This window comes from Oncorhynchus nerka, linkage group LG8 (assembly GCF_034236695.1).
Source record: "Oncorhynchus nerka isolate Pitt River linkage group LG8, Oner_Uvic_2.0, whole genome shotgun sequence".
Taxonomy (NCBI): Eukaryota; Metazoa; Chordata; class Actinopteri; order Salmoniformes; family Salmonidae; genus Oncorhynchus; species Oncorhynchus nerka.
Window position 1 is genome coordinate 48,631,798 of NC_088403.1, and position 19,989 is coordinate 48,651,786.

At 41.2% G+C, this 19,989-nt stretch overlaps 1 protein-coding gene and 1 pseudogene across 1 annotated transcript; one reads left to right on the plus strand and one right to left on the minus strand.

Moving 5' to 3' along the window:
• The first annotated feature begins 1,562 nt into the window (after positions 1–1,562).
• LOC115133478 (cornifelin homolog B-like) lies at positions 1,563–7,598 on the plus strand. The gene is made up of 4 exons (XM_029666740.2): positions 1,563–1,672; positions 6,105–6,221; positions 6,472–6,626; positions 7,355–7,598. The coding sequence occupies exons 2-4, from the start codon at positions 6,116–6,118 to the stop codon at positions 7,475–7,477; spliced, it is 384 nt and encodes a 127-aa protein (XP_029522600.1). The 5' UTR covers positions 1,563–1,672; positions 6,105–6,115; the 3' UTR covers positions 7,478–7,598.
• A 10,686-nt stretch (positions 7,599–18,284) lies between these two features.
• LOC115133850 (UDP-glucuronosyltransferase 2A1-like) lies at positions 18,285–19,788 on the minus strand (annotated as a pseudogene).
• Positions 19,789–19,989: the final 201 nt, after the last annotated feature.

Below are 19,989 nucleotides of genomic sequence, written 5' to 3' on the forward strand. Positions count from 1 at the left end.
GTGTACTCAAAGCATACCCGGACCAACTGTCAAGTGTCTTCACTGACATTTTCAATCTCTCCCTGGCCGAGTCTGTAATACCTACATGTTTCAAGCAAGTCGGTAGCCATGAAGTGCTTTGAAAGGTTGGTCATGGCTCACATCAACAGCAGCCTCCCGGACACCCTAGACCCACTCCAATTCGCACACCGCCCCAACAGATCCACAGATGATGCAATCTTAATCGCATTCCACACCGCCCTTTCTCACCTGGACCAAAAGGAACACTTATGTGAGAATGCTGTTCATCGACTACTGTACAGCTCAGCGTTCAACACCATAATGTCCACGAAGCTCATCACTAAGCTAAGGACTCTGGTAAGAGTAGGCAAAATACGTCTGCCACGCTGATCCTTAACACTGGGGCCACTCAGGGGTGTGTACTTAATCCCCTCCTGTATTCCCTGTTCACCCATGACTGCATGGCCAAACACGACTCCAACACCATAATTAAGTTTTCTGACAACACAACAGTGATAGGCCTGATCACCGACAACGATGAGACGGTCTATAGGGAGGTGGTCAGAAAACTGTCAGTGTGGTGCCAGGACAATAACCTCTCCCTCAATGTGAGCAAGACAAAGGAGCTGATTGTGAACTACAGGAAAATGCAGGCCGAACAGGCCTCCATTAACATCGACCGGGCTTTTTATTTTAGCCTACATGGTAAAAATGTTCTTCTTCTTGAGCTGCACTGTTGTTTAAGGGCTTGTAAGTAGGTAAGCATTTCACGGTAAAGACTACACTTGATGTATTCAGCGCATTGTGACAAATAAAGTTTGATTTGATTTAATTTTTATTGTAAGATAATTTATAATCTTACAATTTGCCTGGCAACTGTAGCCTATGGACTATTTAAACTACTATAGGACAATTATTTAGTTACCAGTGTCTTCTTTAAAGTATTAACATATTTTAGAAAATGTTGGAAAAATAAAGCAGCTCTGTATCTAAATATTTGTTTAATTGTTGTGTACAATAAGATGTCAAATATTTATGGAAAAAATTATCAATCAATACTTACGCTATAAAATATTTGTATTTCACCATTTGATTCTATGATTCCAAAGCATTATTTGTGTGTTTTGATGCTGTTTTGTACATGCATTGATACACAAACAAGTTTTTTCAAGACATTCTCTTAGAAACACCAACATTTAGATTGAAGATCCACGTTGAGAGTACTTTCAGAGTACTTCTACTCTGTTTTAAAAACACTTTCTGTGTGTCATAACATTTACATTTGGGTTTCCATTCAAAAACATCCCAAACACCAGATCTCAGTCTAGGTGCACTACTTCTCATGGTTTCACTTCACAGCCATGTTTTTTTTTTAAATTGTCTTTCTACTTTATGTAACAATGGCCTATAATTTCAAGTTTGTCGTGCTCAGGTCACGTAGTCTTTTGAGATTTTGAGCTCACGGGGCTTATCAGGAAAGACTATCTGAGAGTCTAAACTATTTAGCCAAACTGGATGGGCCAGTTCATGGGTGGTTTTGTCATCTCTGTGTGTGTGTTTGTTGAGACATTCCTTCGTTCTCTGTCCTACATTAAAGCATGCCACACTTCCTAACTGGGTTTCAGTCACTCAGCCTCCCACTTCACACTTCTCTTCTCTGAAGCTAACTCAGGTAAGACAAACATAAATATTTCATATTTACGCATATACTGTATGTCATTAACATATTACCTACTTTTTGTCATTTCAATGTGGAAATGTTGGTAATATTCGGTAAAGACGTTGATCAATGAGATTTCAACCTTTATTCACCCACTCAGCCAGAAGTTTGTTGAATTCCCAATGTGTTATCACTATGCTTAAAACTATCTAAAAGCACAACCAAATTCCAATAGAAAAACAGTGTCTGATTTTTGATTTAGTTGTCATCTAAATGTGTTATCATATTGCTTCATCTAATATCAGAACCAAATGACCTGATTCCAGTCGAGATGACATTAACAGTACATAGTGCAAGTGATCAATGCTGTTTGAGATTCTGCTAGATTATTACAGTGCCTTTGGAAAGTATTCATACCCCTTGACCAATTCCACATTTTGTTGTGTTAGAACCTGAATTCATAATTGAATAAATCAAAAGAATGTCTTACCCATCTACACACAATACCCCTTAATGACAAAGTCAAAACATGCTTTAGAAATTGTTGCACATTTATTGAACTGAAATACACAAATATCTCACTCACGGTGCATTTAGAAAGTATTCAGACCCCTCGACTTTTTCCACATTTTGTTACAGCCTTATTCTAAAATGGATTAAATCGTTATTTTTCATCGTCAATCTACACACAATACTCCATAATGACATAGCAAAAACAGTTTTTTTGAATTTCTTGCAAATGTATATATATTTTTTTTTTTAAATGAGATATAAGATTTACATACACTACCGGTCAAAAGTTTCAGAACACCTACTCATTCAAGGGTTTTTATTTATTTTTTACTATTCTCTACATTGTAGAATAATATAGGAAAACTAGGAAATAACACATATGGAATCATATAGTAACCAAAAAAGTCTGGGATCTGAATACTTTCCGAAGGCACTGTACATAAGCATTCACACCCCTGAGTCAATACTCTGTAGAAGCACCTTTGGCAGCGATTACAGCTGTGTGTCTTTCTGGGTAAATCTCTAAGAGCTTTCCACATCTGCATTGTGCAACATTTGCCCATTACAACAACAAAAAATTCAATTCTGTCAAATTGGTTGTTGATCATTGCTACACAACCATTTTCAGGTCTTGCCAAAGATCTTCAAGTAGATTTTAGTCAAAACTGTTATGGCCACTCAGGAACATTCACTCTCTTCTTGGTAAGCAACTCCAGTGTAGATTTGGCCTTCTGTTTTAGGATATTGTCCTGCTGAAACGGTTACTAGCTTACACAACATGATGCAGCCACCACTGTACTCGAAAATTCTGGAGAGTGTTACTCAGTAATGTGTTGTGTTGGATTTGCCCCAAACATAACACTTTCTATTCAGGACAAAAGGTTAATTACTTTGCCACATTTTTTGCAGTATTACTTTAGTGCCTTGTTGCAAACAGGATGCATGTTTTGGAATATTTTTAGTCTGTACATGCTTCCTTATTTTCACTCTATCAACTAGGTTAATATTGTGTTGATCCATCCTCAGTGTTCTATCATAGCCATTAAACTCTGCAACTATTTTAAAGTCATCATTGGCCTCATGGTGAAATCCCTGAGCAGTTTCCTTCTTTTCCGGCAACTGGGTCAGGACGAATGCCTGTATCTTTGTAGAGATTGGGTGTATTGATACACCCTACAAAGTGTAATTAATAACTTCACCATTCTCAAAGGGATATTCTGTGACTTAAGGAAATTAAATCAAACATTGTCACATGCGCCAAATACAACAAGAACCTTAACATGAAATATTTACTTACAAGCCCTTAACCAACAGTGCAGTTCAAGAAGAGTTAAGAAAATACTTGCAAAATAAACAAAAGTACTTAAAAATGTAACACCATAAAATAACAATAACGAGGCTATATACAGGTGGTACAGGTTAGTTGAGGTAATTTGCCATGTAGGTAGGGGTGAAGTGACTAGGGGGGGGGGGGCTGGGGGGTCAATGTAAATAGTCCGGTGGCCATTTTATTAATTGTTCAGTAGTCTTATGGCTTGGGGGTAGAAGCTGTTAAGGAGCCTTTTGGTCCTAGACCTGGTGCTCCTGTACCGCTTGTCGTACGGTCACAGAGGAAACAGTCTATGACTTTGGGGACTGGAGTCTGACAATTTAATGGGCTTTCCTCTAACACCACCTGTTATATAGGTACTGGATGGCAGGAACCTTGGCCCCAGCGATGTACTGGGTCGTACGCACTAACCTCTAGCGCCTTACGGTCAGATGCCGAGCAGTTGCCATACCACGTGGTGACGCAACCGGGCAGGATGCTCTCGATGGTGCAGCTGTAGAACTTTGAGGATCTAGGAACCTGAGGGGGAATAGGTTTTGTTGTGTCCTCTTCACGACTGTCTTGGTGTGTTTGGACCATGATAGTTCGTTGGTGATGTGGACACCAAGGCACTTGAAACTCTCAACCCGCTCCACTACAGCACCGTCAATAGGGGCCTGTTCGACCCACCGTTTCCTGTAGACCACGATCAACTCCTTTGTCTTGCTCACGTTGAGGGAAAAGTTGTCCTGACACCACACTGCCAGTTCTCTGACCTCCCTATAGGCTCTCATATTGTTGCCGGTGATCCAGTCTTTACTCATAGACTTAAGGGGTTGAACACATTTCAGGTTTTCCTTTGTAAACATAAGTCCACTTTGACATTATGGGTTATTATGTATAAGCCAATGACAAATCTAAATTGAATTCAGCCTGTAAAATAACATTGAAAAAAGTCAAGGGGTATGAATACTTTCTGAAGGCAATGTATAGCGATTGTGAAGATCGTAACAAACATGCAACCTATGCATGCCATCTTGAACATGCACACTTTTTATGATTACGTAAGACATTTGTTAAGGTAGGTTAATGTTACATATGCCTCTTGGAGGGGGAACGCAACACCCTGCTACAACTCAACTCCCTGTGGAGTGAAAAAAAGTATGTGGCCGTAGGTGCGGAGGAAGGACGACAGAGGCAGAGAAAAATGACCTTTTACAGGGAATTTATTATTCCTAACACGGTATTGTTGGGAAAAGGGCTGGACGGACCCAAAGCAAAGAAAGTTCAAAGTTAAAGAGAACCCTCTCCTACCTTACCTGCCTACCCACTACTTACCTAATCTTTCAGCACCTCCTGGCATGCTAACCAAAATACAGGAGGTGGTCCGCCCAGATCTTACCTAGTGTGCGTAGACAGTAAATACTACGGGTTACGCATGCCCGCAGGCCTCTAGCCTAAACACTCCCAATGTGCATTTCCCTTCACCCCCAGGAACAAATAAAACAGAATAATTACTAACTTAAAGTGAAGAATTTCAATAATCAAAAACTCTAAGTCCTATTGGCATACACATACCTCAGAAAGCCGCTATAAAATACTTTTAACAAAACTGTTTCCTGAAATGCACACACACATACAAACCCACAACAACACAGAAACTGGGGAACGTAACAGCTAACCTCAAAATGTGGCCATGTATGTGTTACTTTGATGGAACTATCCAAGCAGAAGATCTCCTTCAAATGTTGATATTTGGTTGCATTGACAACCAAACACAATTCAAAAGTGAATCCAACATATTAATGATTAACTTGAAGATGACATTTAAAATCAACCAAAGCTCGAAGCCCTAGGCCTATATATATATTGTACATTTTTTGTTGAACCCTGGATGGAATACAAACAATGGCTGTTGATGACTTTGAATATGCTATATAGGCCTAAATAGTCTCATTGATGATATATGACTTATAAAGTATGGTTACATTTCATTTGCTCTGTTAAACCTACCTTTTGGAATGATTTTGATAGCAATAGTGAATATAGTTATTAAGAGATCTCTCAAAAATCATTCAACAATCATTCTTGAGATAGCTTTGATATTTGTCACCTATGTGCTAAGCAGAGCTGGGTTTAATTAAAACCCAGGATGGGAGACCCAATAAATAGCTGTAGATAGATCACCTCTCCAGTAGGAGGTGCTGCCTAGCCAATTGTCTTTTTCTGATACTGGATATAACGTTGAAGAATTTATATTGTTTCAAAGGTACAAATTCAACATATTTTATACGCTGAAAATGAATTACAATCATGACATAATCCTCTGGTTGAAATTCCACCATCAAAACAACAGTTTACGTTGATTACTTTTTTCCAATCCAATGTATTTTCCACGTCACAATATATTGACAAATTACGTTGAAATGTTGACTAAACCAGTTTGCACTGGACTTTTGTGTGCTGAACATACAGCATTATGAAGAATTTCAACTCAGTTTGACTTCACAAACTATCTTGAAAACTATATAGCACTATTATTGTGGAGTGTGAAACATCCCCTCATATTAGTTTGCTGGTGGTGTGACTCCTGTCATAACATTTTTTTAAAAATCCCCACAGACACCGCCACCATGTCACAGAAGATGGTCATTCAGCAGCCCAATCACTTTGTTCAGGCCGTCACATCAAACCGATGGAGCTCCGAAATCTGTGACTGCACCCAGGATATGTCTTCGTGTAAGTGTGTGTGTGTGTGTGTGTGTGTGTGTGTGTGTGTGTGTGTGTGTGTGTGTGTGTGTGTGTGTGTGTGTGTGTGTGTGTGTGTGTGTGTGTGTGTGTGTGTGTGTGCGTGCGCATGCGTGCTTGCATGTGTTCGTGTGCGTCTGTTACCACTCGATTCCATTCAATCGATAAACTATGCTTGTATCAATCAACAAAGAGAACATCCTGTTCACTGTGATTTCTTGTCCTCTATATCCTTCTATAGGTTGCTTTGCGTTCTGGTGCTTCCCCTGTTTTGCCTGTATAACAGCGAAAGAGGCTGGGGAGTGTCTGTGTCTGCCTCTGCTAGACGGTTACAGCCTCATCCCCCCAGCCACCATGTCCATGAGGGTGGGCATGCGCCAGCGCTACGGCATCGAGGTACGGACACACAGAGCCTCATGCTCTAGTCTATTCTTTGAAGCCTTGATGTTTGCTTTAGATTTATTTTACTGACTTAGCTTGGCATGTCTTATGACTAGAGCCCTGGGTTGTTCCTGACTGATCATATGATCTGACCAGGAAATACTCTGGGCCTTATAGTTATAGGCAATATGTACAGGTATGACTATTGGTGAAGATGTTGTATCATGGAAAAATGTTGTGTCCATAGAAATTAGGTATATTTCCCAGTTCCTTTGACACTGTTCGTGTGAACGTGTGTAATGTCTCAGTCCCAGTAATCTATCAGTCCCTCCATCTCTCCAGTAATTCATGATGTTTCCCTCACCTTAGACAACTTCTAATCTGATCTCAGAACTGTCCTAACCAGTTTTCCGTAACTTCTTGCTCAGGGAGTAGCCTGGGTACCAGTCTGTCTGCACTAACGTTCCACTCCTTGCCACTCCCAGTCATGCCAAACAAGGAGTTGGAATGATAGCACAAACAGATTGGGGACCAGGCTAGTCGGGGAGTAATACATAATGTTCTGATGATGTCATAGTGCTGCACTCCGATCAGATATTCTACCCCCTCTTTGTAATTGATTGACAAATGTAGCCAGTACTAACAGATCCTTAATCAGGTGTAATGTGGAGTGTCTCTGTCTCTCCACTAATCTTAGATCAGTTATAATGTGTAACGATGTATCTCTGTCTCCTCCCTAACAGGGCACCATGTGTAATGACTGTGTCTATTCCTTCTTCTGCCTGCCCTGCACCTGGTGTCAAATGTCACGAGAGATGAAGACCCGCCTCCAACCCATCGCTCTCATCAATGCACACACAAGATAAGGAAAGACCTCGCTCTTTCTCATACTCCTCTTCATCATCACTGTCGCGTAGAGTAGGTCAGAAGGCAAACTGAAAAACCTCACCTCTATCAAATAAAAGGATGGTGGACCAGCAAAAGTAAGGATGTTTATTTACATAATGAATCTGGAAGAAAAACAACAGTACTGCCATCAAAAGTATAAGACAGCTTTAAAAAATTAAAATAAAAAAGAGGAGGAAAAAATTCTAATTAATTAATAAAACATATATTGGTGCCCCATCAACAGCTCAATCCAACATGCCCCCCTCCCCTTTAAACTGAAAGAGAGGCAGGTTTTGTAGGGGAAGCCCCTCCCATCAGAAACTACCTAACACAAATTAATTAAGCAATTACCATCATCAAAGCCTACATTTTCCCACTCAGCTAAACATCACGAATTATATACATTGCACATTTGCAATCTGTTTCTCATGATACAATATAACACATTTACAAAATCCCATTACTACTGACATGGTGTCTTCCAACATACCCATTCACATGCACGAGCCATTCGGAACAGGCACTACAAAGCCAGTCCTATTGCCATTAGCTCTGGTCCTTATCCCAGCATACCCGGAAGCTACAGAGACGGAGAGAGGAATAGAAGCAAACAAACAGCGCGCTCATTCATAACATTGATAAGTACAATAAACGTTGTTTAACATGAACGCGTGTCTGTATATTATTTATACCATAACAAACTGTTACTGACGGGAGGTAAGACTAAAGTGTGTAATAAAGTGTGTAATGTAGGTACTAAGATGGCGAAGTTAACTTGTGTGTCGAACCACATTGCTAACGTAGCTGATAACGAAGCCGGTGACGAGTGTGCGTGTGTTCCAAACGCTGCCCGCGGCCAGTTGCGGACTTCTCTGTCACAGTCGCACACCACCATCATCATATATCCATCTTCATCATGGTCATTAGACTAATCATATTAAATATAAGACATATGTGAATGGAATACCAACAATATCATACTTATCGTGGACTACACATTATATCCTCAGTTGACTCTAATAAATCACTCTCCATGTAACGTCACTCAGGCACGTGTACTATTTCGAGCTAGTCTGGGTGTTGTGGAATGTCCAATCTTCATCTTTCACCATACTGTCACAGGTAGTTCACATTCACAACTTCCTCCCTGTCAACAGCTAAATACAGTGTTTGGTCCGCATAAATACATTTACAAAACGCTTTTGAAAACTGGACCATTGTATTGCAGAAACATACAATTGTATTACGAGAGAAAGTTATGAAAGATTAACAAGGAAAAACAGACATTTATATATATATATATATATATATATATATACATTCAGTGCCTAAGGAAAGTATTCAGACTCCTTGACTTTTTCCACATTTTGTTACGTTACAGCCTTATCTAAAATGTATTTAAAAAAATAATCTCAGCAATCTACTCACAATACCCCATAATGACAAAGTTAAAACAGGTTTTTAAGTTTGATAATTTATGAAAATGTATTTACATAAGTATTCAGACCCTTTGCTATGAGACTCAAAATTGAGCTCAGATGCACCCTGTTTCCATTGATCATCCTTGAGATATTTCTACAACTTGATAGGAGTCCACCTGTGGTAAATTCAATTGATTGGACATGATTTGGAAAGGCACACACCTGTCTATATATATTTGTCAGAGCCAAAACCAAGCAATGAGGTCGAAGGAATTGTCCGTAGAGCTCCGAGACAGGATTGTGTCGAGGCACAGATCTGGGGACGGGTACCAAGAACACAGTGGCCTCCATTCTTAAATGGAAGAAGTTTGAGCTGTCCGCCCGGCCAAACTGAGCAACCGGGAGAGAAGGATCATGGTCAGGGATGTGACCAAGAATCCGATGGTCACTCGATGATAGATCTCTAGAGTTCCTCTGTGGAGATGGGAGAACTTTCCAGAAGGACAACCATCTCTGCAGCACTCCACCAATCAGGCCTTTATGGTAGAGTGGCAGACTGAAGCCACTCCTCAGTAAAAGGCATATGACAGCCCGCTTGGAGTTTGCCAAAAGGCAGCTAAAGGACTCTCAGATCCTGAGATACAAGATTCTCTGGTCTGATGAATCAAAGATTGAACTATTTGACCTGAATGCCAAGCATCATGTCTGGACAAAACCTGCCACCATCCCTATGGTGAAGCATGGTGGTGGCAGAATCATGCTGTGGGGATGTTTTTCAGGGGCAGGGACTGGGAGACTAGGCAAAGTACAGAGCGATCCTTGATGAAAACCTGCTGTAGAGTGCTTAGGACCTCAGACTGGGGTGAAGGTTCACCTTCCAACAGGACAATGAACCTAAGTACACAGCCATAACAATGCAGGAGTGGCTTCGAGACAAGTCTCTGAATGTCCTTGAGTGGCCCAGCCAGAGCCCGGACTTGAACCCGGTCGATCATCTCTGGAGAGACCTGAAAATAGCCACACAGCAACCCTCCCCTATGTAACCTGACAGAGCTTGAGAAGATCTACAGAGAAGAATCGGAGAAACTCCCCAAAATACAGGTGTGCTAGGCTTGTAGCATCTCCCAAGAGTCGATGCTGTAATTGCTGCCAAAGGTGCTTCAACAAAGTAGGGTAAAGGGTCTGAATACTTATGTAAATTACATATTTCCATTCCAGGTGATGCTGGTTGAGAGAATGCCAAGAGTGTGCAAAGCTGTCATCAGGGCAAACGGTGTCTACTTTGAGGATTCTCAAATATAAAATACATTGATTTGTTTAACACTTTTTTGGTTACTACATGATTCCATATGTGTTATTTCGTAGTTTTGATGTCTTCACTATTATTCTACAATGTAGAAAACATTAAAAATAAAGAAATATTCTGGAATGAGTAGGTGTGTCCAAACGTTTGACTGGTGCTGCATATATCTATCATGGCAGCCTACAATTCTGGTAGTGGGTAATGTTCAATCTAATGATAGATATCTATCTTATACTTGTTTACAGTATAAATGCATGTGTCTTTAATGGTAAGTAAAATATTAAAAGATGAGTGCCTGTCTAGCCATTCTCAAAGATGTAAATACATTGAATACTGTATATCACAGACCCTCAGGATTTTGAATCATATGCAAACCAAACGCATGCAAAAAGCCACTCTCCATAATTGTGTTTGTAATCTGGAGGTAGGGATCACAAACCTGGATACAGCCAGTCAGAGTTGACCATTTCAGGTGAGTGTATTTTTTTGAAAGAATCAGAATTAAAGAAAATGGGACTTGAATATTACCCACTACTATAATTATAGGATGCCATGATTTGTGGTTGATGGGGAGATTTATACAATTTAACATCAGGTCAATGGTGAATATCATGATAATGCACAGTATAGCTTATGGTTTAGAAAGATATAGTTCCAAACACTGAGGTTTTGCCGTTTAAAGAGTGCACAGAGTAGCCTATTGGCTGCAAAGTGATGACTGAAAGATTGAAGTGTTTGTAAGATGTGAATGAGAAATATTATTCAATAGGGGCCCAATTCTGATTTAGGAAATTATACCTTTCTTACGCACGCCTTTCCTACACAATTGTGGGTAGTTCGTATTCAGACTTACCTTACCTTAATCGCTGCCAAAGGTGCTTCAACAAATTACTGAGTAAAAGGTCTGAATACTTATGTGAATGTTATATTTGGTCCTTCTAAAAACCTGTTTTTGCTTTGTCATTATGGGGTATTGTGTGTAAATTCATGAGGGAAAAAATACATTTGTAATACATTTTAGTGTAAGGCTGCAACTTAACAAAATATGGAAAAAGTCAAGGGGTCTGAATACTTTCCGAAGGCACTGTATCAACTGAAGGGAACTAACAGTAAATTGGCAGTTGAATATGTGCTGTTATTAGGCATATTGACGGTTGATACTGCTAGTGGCTAATAACATGACAGAAATAGGAAACAGAGAAAGTTGGTATAGCCTATCAAACACTCGAGAGTGCCCACCCCTGCAAGTTAAAAGGCCATACAATTTATATTCTGCATAACGGTACAGCATTTCATAAACTTTACTGTGGGAAAGTTGATATGATGACATGCTTCAGTTTGCGTCCATATTACATTTGTCTCCAGCGACTATAAGGTAAAATATATCTAAAACAAAATGTTATTTATATTACAATTCCCTTATCCAAACAAATTGCTCATTAACCTAGCTCTTATCAATTACAGTGCATGGAGAATGGTGTTATTTCCATCTGAAACAATAAAGTAGATGTTTTCCTACTTGGAACCGGTTGGTTCGGGAAGACCCTATTCATGGTTTCCTCATGCATAAAGGTGGTGGAATTATTAGGGAATTAAGTCAAGGTCAGACACACCTCCACCACATCTTCATTTATTCGATCTCCCCCAAAACGAATAGCAGGTGAATAGCACGCTATTCTCATGCTTAAATTTGATGTCAGAATATGCACAGAGAGAAAAGTGCATCAAAAGGGAATTACGTTCCATTTATGCACGCTTAAAACTCGGGTCGGAATCAGCACCCCTGAACAATAGAAGGAATTGCAGAGCCGTTAAAAAGCAAGTTGCAGCCAAGTAAAACGTATTTAATTTTTGACACAAGTTGGCATTGAGTTGCAGATAGAGCCAAAAGTTAGGAAAAAGTAACAGTCCATTGTTGTTGCTTGTTGTTCATGTTCTTCCTCCTCAGTCGAGCGGCTGGCCAGTCACCATGGCAACAAACGTGATAATCAACAACAACCAACAGTCTCAGCCTCCTCAGCCCTAGACACCAGCTCTAATAGCCACCCACTCTAACCAGTGGAGCACTGGCATCTGTGGCTGCTTCGACGACTTACAAGTCTGTGAGTCTGTCGGTCAGAGTTCAGTTTACATCTGTATTTCAGAATGTCTTATTAAAACATGGCATATTTTGAGACATCAACCTCTTGATACAACCACTCTTTATATTCCATGCATACAAAATAACTTCATAAAAACACAGCGCTACACGCTACTAATCACGGTGAGTTAGATACGTCTCCTATCAGTGCTAGCAGATCTTTTCTCTGCCCTGCACTCTCTCACCCCATCCTCAGGCTGTTTTGCCTACTGGTGCTTCCCCTGTTTTGCCTACACCACCACCTCAAAGTTCGGAGAGTGTTTCTGTCTCCCCCTGCTGGACATCTTAATGGGATTTACCCAGCTGGTAGGGGTGTCTTCCCGGACCTCTCGTGTCCATGTCCATGAAGGTGGCGGTGTGCAACCGCTATGCCGTTCATGTTGGTTAACAAATTGAGAGCTGTACTGTTAGTCTGAACGCCGGAATGAAGATACTAAAGGGAGACTATCAGACTAAGCTTATGGACTTTGTGTAACCGTGAGGCAGTGCATTCTCCACAGCACATGAGGGCTTATGTGGGCTTGTGCCTAATAATACAAATAATAATAATTTATTCAACTTATTTAGCACTTTTCAAAGAATCTCAAAGCGCTCCAAAGCACAAAAAAAGACAAGTCATAAAAAAAAAAAACATCTGAGATGGACAGTCATTAAGTTCATGGCTTGAGTGGTCATCTGAGGTAGGTGGTCAAGCGAGAGAGAAAGTCCGGAGTAGGCAGAAAGCACTCGCTGTCTCTGGCTTTTCCATAATAGAACTCAGTCACATGAAGTTTGAGCTTAGTTTTAGCAGTCAATGTAATCATACAGTATTCCAGGTTTGGTACCCTTTGCCTATACCTTATTGCAACTGTTTATGACTAGAAACACTATAGAGTACTAAACATGACGCCTACAAGATCAAACGATAATGACTGTTTGAGATTATAGTATTTAAGTCAGGGTGACATGATGGCGGACTGTGTGTACTCCACCTTTTGCAACATCTGCTCCTGGTGCCAGCTGGCCCGGGAGATCAAGAGACGCAGACAGACCTTCACAGTCATCAACTCCCAGTCTGCGATGCTGCCCGGTCAGAACATGGTGATGGCCTCCCAGCCTGGGGTCAATACATCTCAGACCACGGGTCATATCCTCTCAGCCTATAATCAACTCCACCCCTCAGGCAGTCTTGGCCACTAGGTTCAGGTAACCTTTAACCTTTGACCCTGCAAACACACCTCACGGGGTTAGCCCCGCCCTCTGGTGGTAAAGCCAAGGTATCTACTCTTTCAACTCCTTTAAAAATTATGCTCCCAATATATGTCAATCCCCCAATGCAGATGGAAATGTGTTAAATGTAGATTATGTAAGTGTTAATTATGAAAACATATAAATAGCTTTAACCATAGAATACATTTAAATACCATAGCCTGTAGCACTCACACTATGTAATTTAATGAACCTTTATTAACCTTTATTTAACTGGGCAAGTCAGTTAAGAACAAATTCTTATTTACAATGATGGCCTAGCACCATTCTAAGCAAGCCTGTGATGACTTATTCTTACTACAGTTTAGCGTCTCTGTTAACTTAAGAGCCAGGCAGTTGTTAATGTCGTTGGATAAGGCCAGCAGAGCAAGTTAGAGGGGGAGGCTGTAGCCCTCTGATACGACTGTGGTAACAGTCACAGTGACTCATGTGCTGTGATTTTAATCATCGTTAAAGCTCACGTTTATTTTCCTTCTGCTGTGTCCTCCCTCCCTCCCTCTCCCTCCCTCATTTGCCATTTTAGTCAGATTTACAATTAGCGCATTCATCTTAACATAGGTGAGACAACCACATATCACAGTCGTAGCAAGTACATTTTCAGTCAATAAAGTACTATAGTTATCCTCAAAGTCAGTGTTGATAGGAAAAGGAGGGTGGGAGGCCCTGTGGGATTTATTCCAGATACTCATTGAAGAGATTGGGTTTTATACATTTTCGGAAGATGGTTGGGGACTCCGCTGTCCAGACGATAGGGGGAAGCTTGTTCCACCATTGGTGTGTCAGGACTGAGAAGTTTTAACTGGGCTGAGCAGAAGCTGACCCCCTGTAAGGGTAGAACGGCCAAGAGACCAGACATGGCAGAATGGAGTGCACAGGTTGGAGTATAGGGTTTGAGCATAGTGTGCTCTCTCTGTCTTTCTCTCTCACCCCCTCTCTCCCTTCTCCCTCTGACTTTCCAAAACATAGAAGGACATTGCTGTACATTAGTGAAGGGAAGAGTCCATCTAATGTCAAATGGATTTATTGTCAAATACATTTTTATCAAAACATTATCTATACCAAAGACTACCATGTGTTAATGTGAAAAATAAAATGTTACTTTGCCTGCAACTTGTATATTTGTTGTTAAACAAAATAAACAATTGTTCGCTAAACAACTCTAAACTATTATTCTCCTGTTTCTGAAAATTTGACAATACAAAAAAATGTAAGAGAGACTACCCTTAAAACGGCCTACGAAGCATCATTATGAGTCAGAAACATGTATTCTAGTGTTAAAATTTACTACAAAGTGTAAATAGGATCATTTTGGTCATCAAGTCAGTTTAGTCTAAAACTGAGTTTGGAACCTGTGTGTCACAACGAGTAAATTAAGGCTGGGTTTGGATTACAATATCAACAAATCATGCTTCCTTTTGCCAATCTCCACGTGCAAATCGTCCTTCCGCTTCCCTTCACTGAATGGGGCTCTGTTGTTTCATCGCCTCCCGCCGGTTTGAGACTGAAAATACTTATACACATCTGATCATGCCTCCACACACAAAGTTTTGACTTTGTGGCTGTGGTAACTAGTGGAAACCAACGTTCTAAAGTTTGCATGCCCTGCCAATGGACCTTAGTACCAAAGATTTGTATAACTAGTCTCATTGTTCTAGCTGTGCTAGTACTCGTAGCCTAGTATGCTGAATAGGTGGTTGGAGTTTGTCGCTCCCCAAATCTGCACCAGTAACGCTAGCTTGGTGTGCATCAAATGGTGGTGGTGCATATAACTATAGATACTGGAACATCATGTCCTAGCTAGCTGGTGTAATTTAGCCAAGGACTCTATATAACATTCTTGCTGGTTATGTAGGTAACGTTAGCTATCTGTTGATAGAGTGAGGCAGGCTAGCTAATATTTTGGCTACCATTAACGTAGTTAGTTAGTTGGATAACTAACTAGCTACCTCATGACAATTTATCATTTGATAACGCTAGCAAGGCAGGCTAGCTAACTAACGTTACCCTACTACAAGTCGGATTTGCAAGTCAGTTTGTAGCTCATACAAGTGTATTCTGTATTGTTTAGGGCAAAATTAAATAATGGATTCAGCTATGATGGTAGCTAATTTATTTCTAAGTCTGACTAATACAATGAACTAGGAACAACAAACCGTCACCTGCCTGAATCTAATCCAATCTGAGCTAGTCAGTCAACATCTGTAAAGCATAAAATTAACTTGACCAGAGGTACTGCCCTGATGACACAGACAGCTTCATCAACAATGTAATGTGTGTTGTGTGAAAAGTTGTAATTACCCAGGTTTGATAAACTAGTAGGTCAAGGTTAATTACCCAGCCAAGCAGATACAAGTAGTAAGTCATTTTGGTTGTGAAGTGCATTATCGAAAAGCTTTGTCCTTTCCTGATAATAATTGACCACTTGGCTGTCCCTTGTATTACCGGCGCTCCCCGTCAGCACCACCTCATAAGATGAGGAAGTACATGTTGTTTATGAGAAATGTCCAGTTTTGCAGCCGAACATGCAACATAGAGAAGACCAGCAAACGGACCCTCGACATCATGCAGACATGCCCTCGCTGTGAGCATTCCTATAAATGGTCAAAGGTCAAAACCGTTTAGTGTTTTGTCCCTATTCACCTTCATAATTTAGCCTGGTGGAACCAGCCTGATCGCTGCATTTGCCATTCTATTTCACTTCACATATGATATCGGAAGTGAAATTGAAAGGTGAATGCAGCGATCAGGTTGGTTCCACCATGCTAATCATAACCGCCATTGATAGGGTTGTTTTTATCTGACCTGTTCAAACCTCAATATAGTATCTGTTTGTTTCTCAGATATATAACCTATCCTAACTTCCGTTGGTAATATAACCGTGACTGTGTGTGTGTGTTCACAGACACATGTATGGAGTCAGCACATGGAGACTTTCAAGATGAAGTCCAGACTAATAGACAGGCTTGATACTGATGTCTGAATTGGGGAGAGAGACTTGGCATTACAATTTTACTAGACACACATTTTACATGTATTTTTCTATTTTTATTATTGAATGTAATGTTATCAGTCAATATGGGGTGGGACAAACCCTGTGTGCTCTGCACCAGGATCTGGAAACTCCTATTGTATACGGGACACCACACAGGAAGGTATGACCCCTCTGACATGTTTGCCAAGGTCGCCCCAATTCCACTAGACCAAATGCAGATAATCACAGTATCTGCATCGGCTGGGAAGGACAATGAAAGGTGCACATTGTTATATTAGCAGAACCCTGATTCTATGGTATTATGTGAAGGGCTGTTTATTTTACATGGACCTGTTCATTCATTTGAAAGTTATCAAAACATTAGTTTAGAATATCAGCAATTGCATTCTTCTCATATTACTCTGTAGGCTACGGAACTATTCAAAGGTGGCAGGTAGAGCGTTGGACTAGTAACCGAAAGGTTGCAAGATCGAATCACCGAGCAGACAAGGTAAAAATCTGTCATTCTGCCCCTAAACAAGGCAGTTAACCCACTGTTTCTAGGCCACCATTGAAAATAAGAATTTGATCTTAACTGACTTGCCTAGTTAAATAAAGGTACACTTTTTTTTTTTAAAGCGTACTCTGTCATCTCTCCATACTGTAGCCTGTAGTTATTGGGCAAGGATCTGACTATCATTAATGTGATGACTGCTATTTATCAAATAATTACCCACTACGTTTAATGATTACTCTATTAAATGAATCATGTAACAGTGAACTCATTAGGAATTTGGGGCACCAGGGGAAAAGTTATTTACTGAGTTACTATCTCCCAACTTAAACTCTAAAGATCATCTCTTACATCCATAACAGTCAATTATTATTTATCAGTCTAATTCTGAACGTCGTTGACTTCGTAAATCTGCATGAACCCTAAGTGATGAATCAGCAATACACAAATTGGCTTACTTATTTATTTACTAACTAAGTAAATAATCACACAGATATACATAAACACACACACACACGGTATAGGTTATGATTTTCTAACATAATGCAATGAAAACAGGTCCCTAGTGGACTGGCATGATATGACGGCTTGTTACACAATGAAAAGGGGATGGGGAAAGATAAAGAGCGGGAGAGACTTAGTGTGGACTTATCTTACATACATTTGGAAACTACGATCAACGTAAATATGAATATTTAGCACCCTAACAACCGCTCTTTCGGATACGAAATGCAACATATATTTATTTACATGTAGATAGATGTCTTTCTCTGTCGTCTCTCTGTTGAAACCACTCGATCCGTCTATGTAAGTCTCTAGTTGTCCACCAGAGGTCACAATGTCCTTCTTAGATGTAGGCTTCTTTGTCTTGGAGTGTTCTTAGAATGGATAACTCCAGGTGTACCACACTGTCGTGAGAGGGATCTGTTCTTCCCTCCCTTCTTTGGTCAATTGTCCTAGACTACTTTACATACCAAGCTGCAGACTTTGAATGTTTGGTCTAGTCTTCACCTTCTTCACTCGTCGAGAGTTTCAGAGGGTCTTACCATTTTCTGGTCTTGTAGTTTTAACCATTTCAACATGTGGACCACGTCCTCACATTCTTTGGTCAAATGTAAATTTCGTTACAAAGGGTTTTATACTCGGGTAGAAAGGGGGTGGTCTATCGCGCCAACACAATGTCTGTGCTCACTTGGGTGTGGCCACTGACTGAGCATAGGTTTACATGGAAAACAATTATCTAATTTTAGAAGGCTGGAATCACATTATCTTCACAAAAGTATTCTTATACTTAATCATTTATTTTATACAACATTTAGATGCAAACCTGATAACTAGGATGTGTACACTTTCAGAGTTACCGTTATGTTGTTATCCAATCCTTAATGACATCACTATTGTTTAGATCCCCAACAACCATTCCAAACATTTGGATTTCAAAACTAATGTTCCAATGTCCAATCTTTTGACATTAGAGTTCTCTACAAATTCCTTTGTTGGATACTGAGAGGCAGAAAGTTAGAAACCATTTATGACCGGTTAAGTCAAAACTGGGCCAACTCCCTCAGGAGACGGGGGTCTGGCTATCTTCAAACCTTTGCCTAGCCGGCACCTTTGATCCTCAGCAAGGAGAGAGACTCATGACAGCTCTGACAGATGGGTGTGTCCTGGTGGTGGCGCTCAAGAAACACCCACATCAAACCACACCCCCCAAGCCAACTCATGTTTGGCTTCTGTCATGGCTGCCAGCATTTTTTGAGGAGCAAGCCAATTAATGAGTCCAACTCAGCGGGTGCAGTTCCCCTTTAAGGCGATATAGAAGTTTTACAAGACATTACATTGTTAAACAATCAAAATCTACAGAGTATTTCATCATATGGAAAAGAAGTAGCACATGTCCTCCACGCGTTGCCTCGCGCACCTGCAGCCGCAGGACGTTGTCAAACTGGTCGAAGAAGAGCAGCAGGTCCAGCACAGGGACCCCGTGGTAGATGGCCTCATACAGGCCTTTGGTGCCTCCGTGAGCCACGAAAGCGCGGGTCTTCGGGTGGCCCAGGAGGTCTTTCTGGGGGAGCCAGTACAGCAGCAGGGTGTTGTTCTCCAGGGAAAATGGTTGTTCTCCCAGGAACCTCAACACCACCTTATGGGGCAGCTGGGCGAATACTTGGGCCACTACCTCCTTAGGCAGGGCAGACACTATTATTCCCAGAGACATGACCACCACCCCGTGCTTCCCAGAGCTCTGCAAGTAGGCCTCTATATCAGCAGGGAGCGGCCAAGCTGGACAGCACTGGAAGCCCCCCACATAGACCACGTTGGGCATGGTGGGCCGCAGGAACTCAAAGTCCACCCTCATTAGCCACACGTTCGCCAAGCGCGGCATGGAGTCCAGGTCAGCACCAGGGGAGAAGTGATGTTGGATAAGGCTTGTATACGCAGGGTTATTTATTATATATTGCTCCACTAAACATAGACATAATGCAACCCATTCCTGGTTCTCTAAAGGAAGTCCATGTGGTTGGAGAGCTCTGGGCCCGACGCGGGGAAAGGGTGAAGGTGAAGTGGCCCTCTCAAGCAACCATAGCAGGTTGAAGAACAGAGGCAGACCGAGCACATTGGCCAGAATGACCCCTATGGGCAGAACAGGGTCAGTCAGCACCAGGTCAAACCGGGCGTTCCAGAGCAAAGCCATGAACACCGATCATCAAATATGGTGGTGGCCGCTCTGGCGCAGATCTCGTGGGGCCGTTGGCTGCGTGGAAGTGATCCAGTACTGCTTGCGGAAGGAGTGCAGGCAGGGTGGCAGGGACAGGACTCCCAGAATCCTTTGCATTATCTTATCATAGTAGCTCTTGCCCACCTCGTCTTCCAACATGTGGACGGTGACGGAGGT

Coding starts and splice junctions, on each gene's coding strand:
- LOC115133478 (XM_029666740.2), top strand. CDS start 6,116: ATGTCACAGAAGATGGTCATTCAGCAGCCCAATCACTTTGTTCAGGCC. Junction 6,222..6,471: donor CACCCAGGATATGTCTTCGT/GTAAGTGTGTGT, acceptor ATCCTTCTATAG/GTTGCTTTGCGTTCTGGTGC. Junction 6,627..7,354: donor GCCAGCGCTACGGCATCGAG/GTACGGACACAC, acceptor CCTCCCTAACAG/GGCACCATGTGTAATGACTG.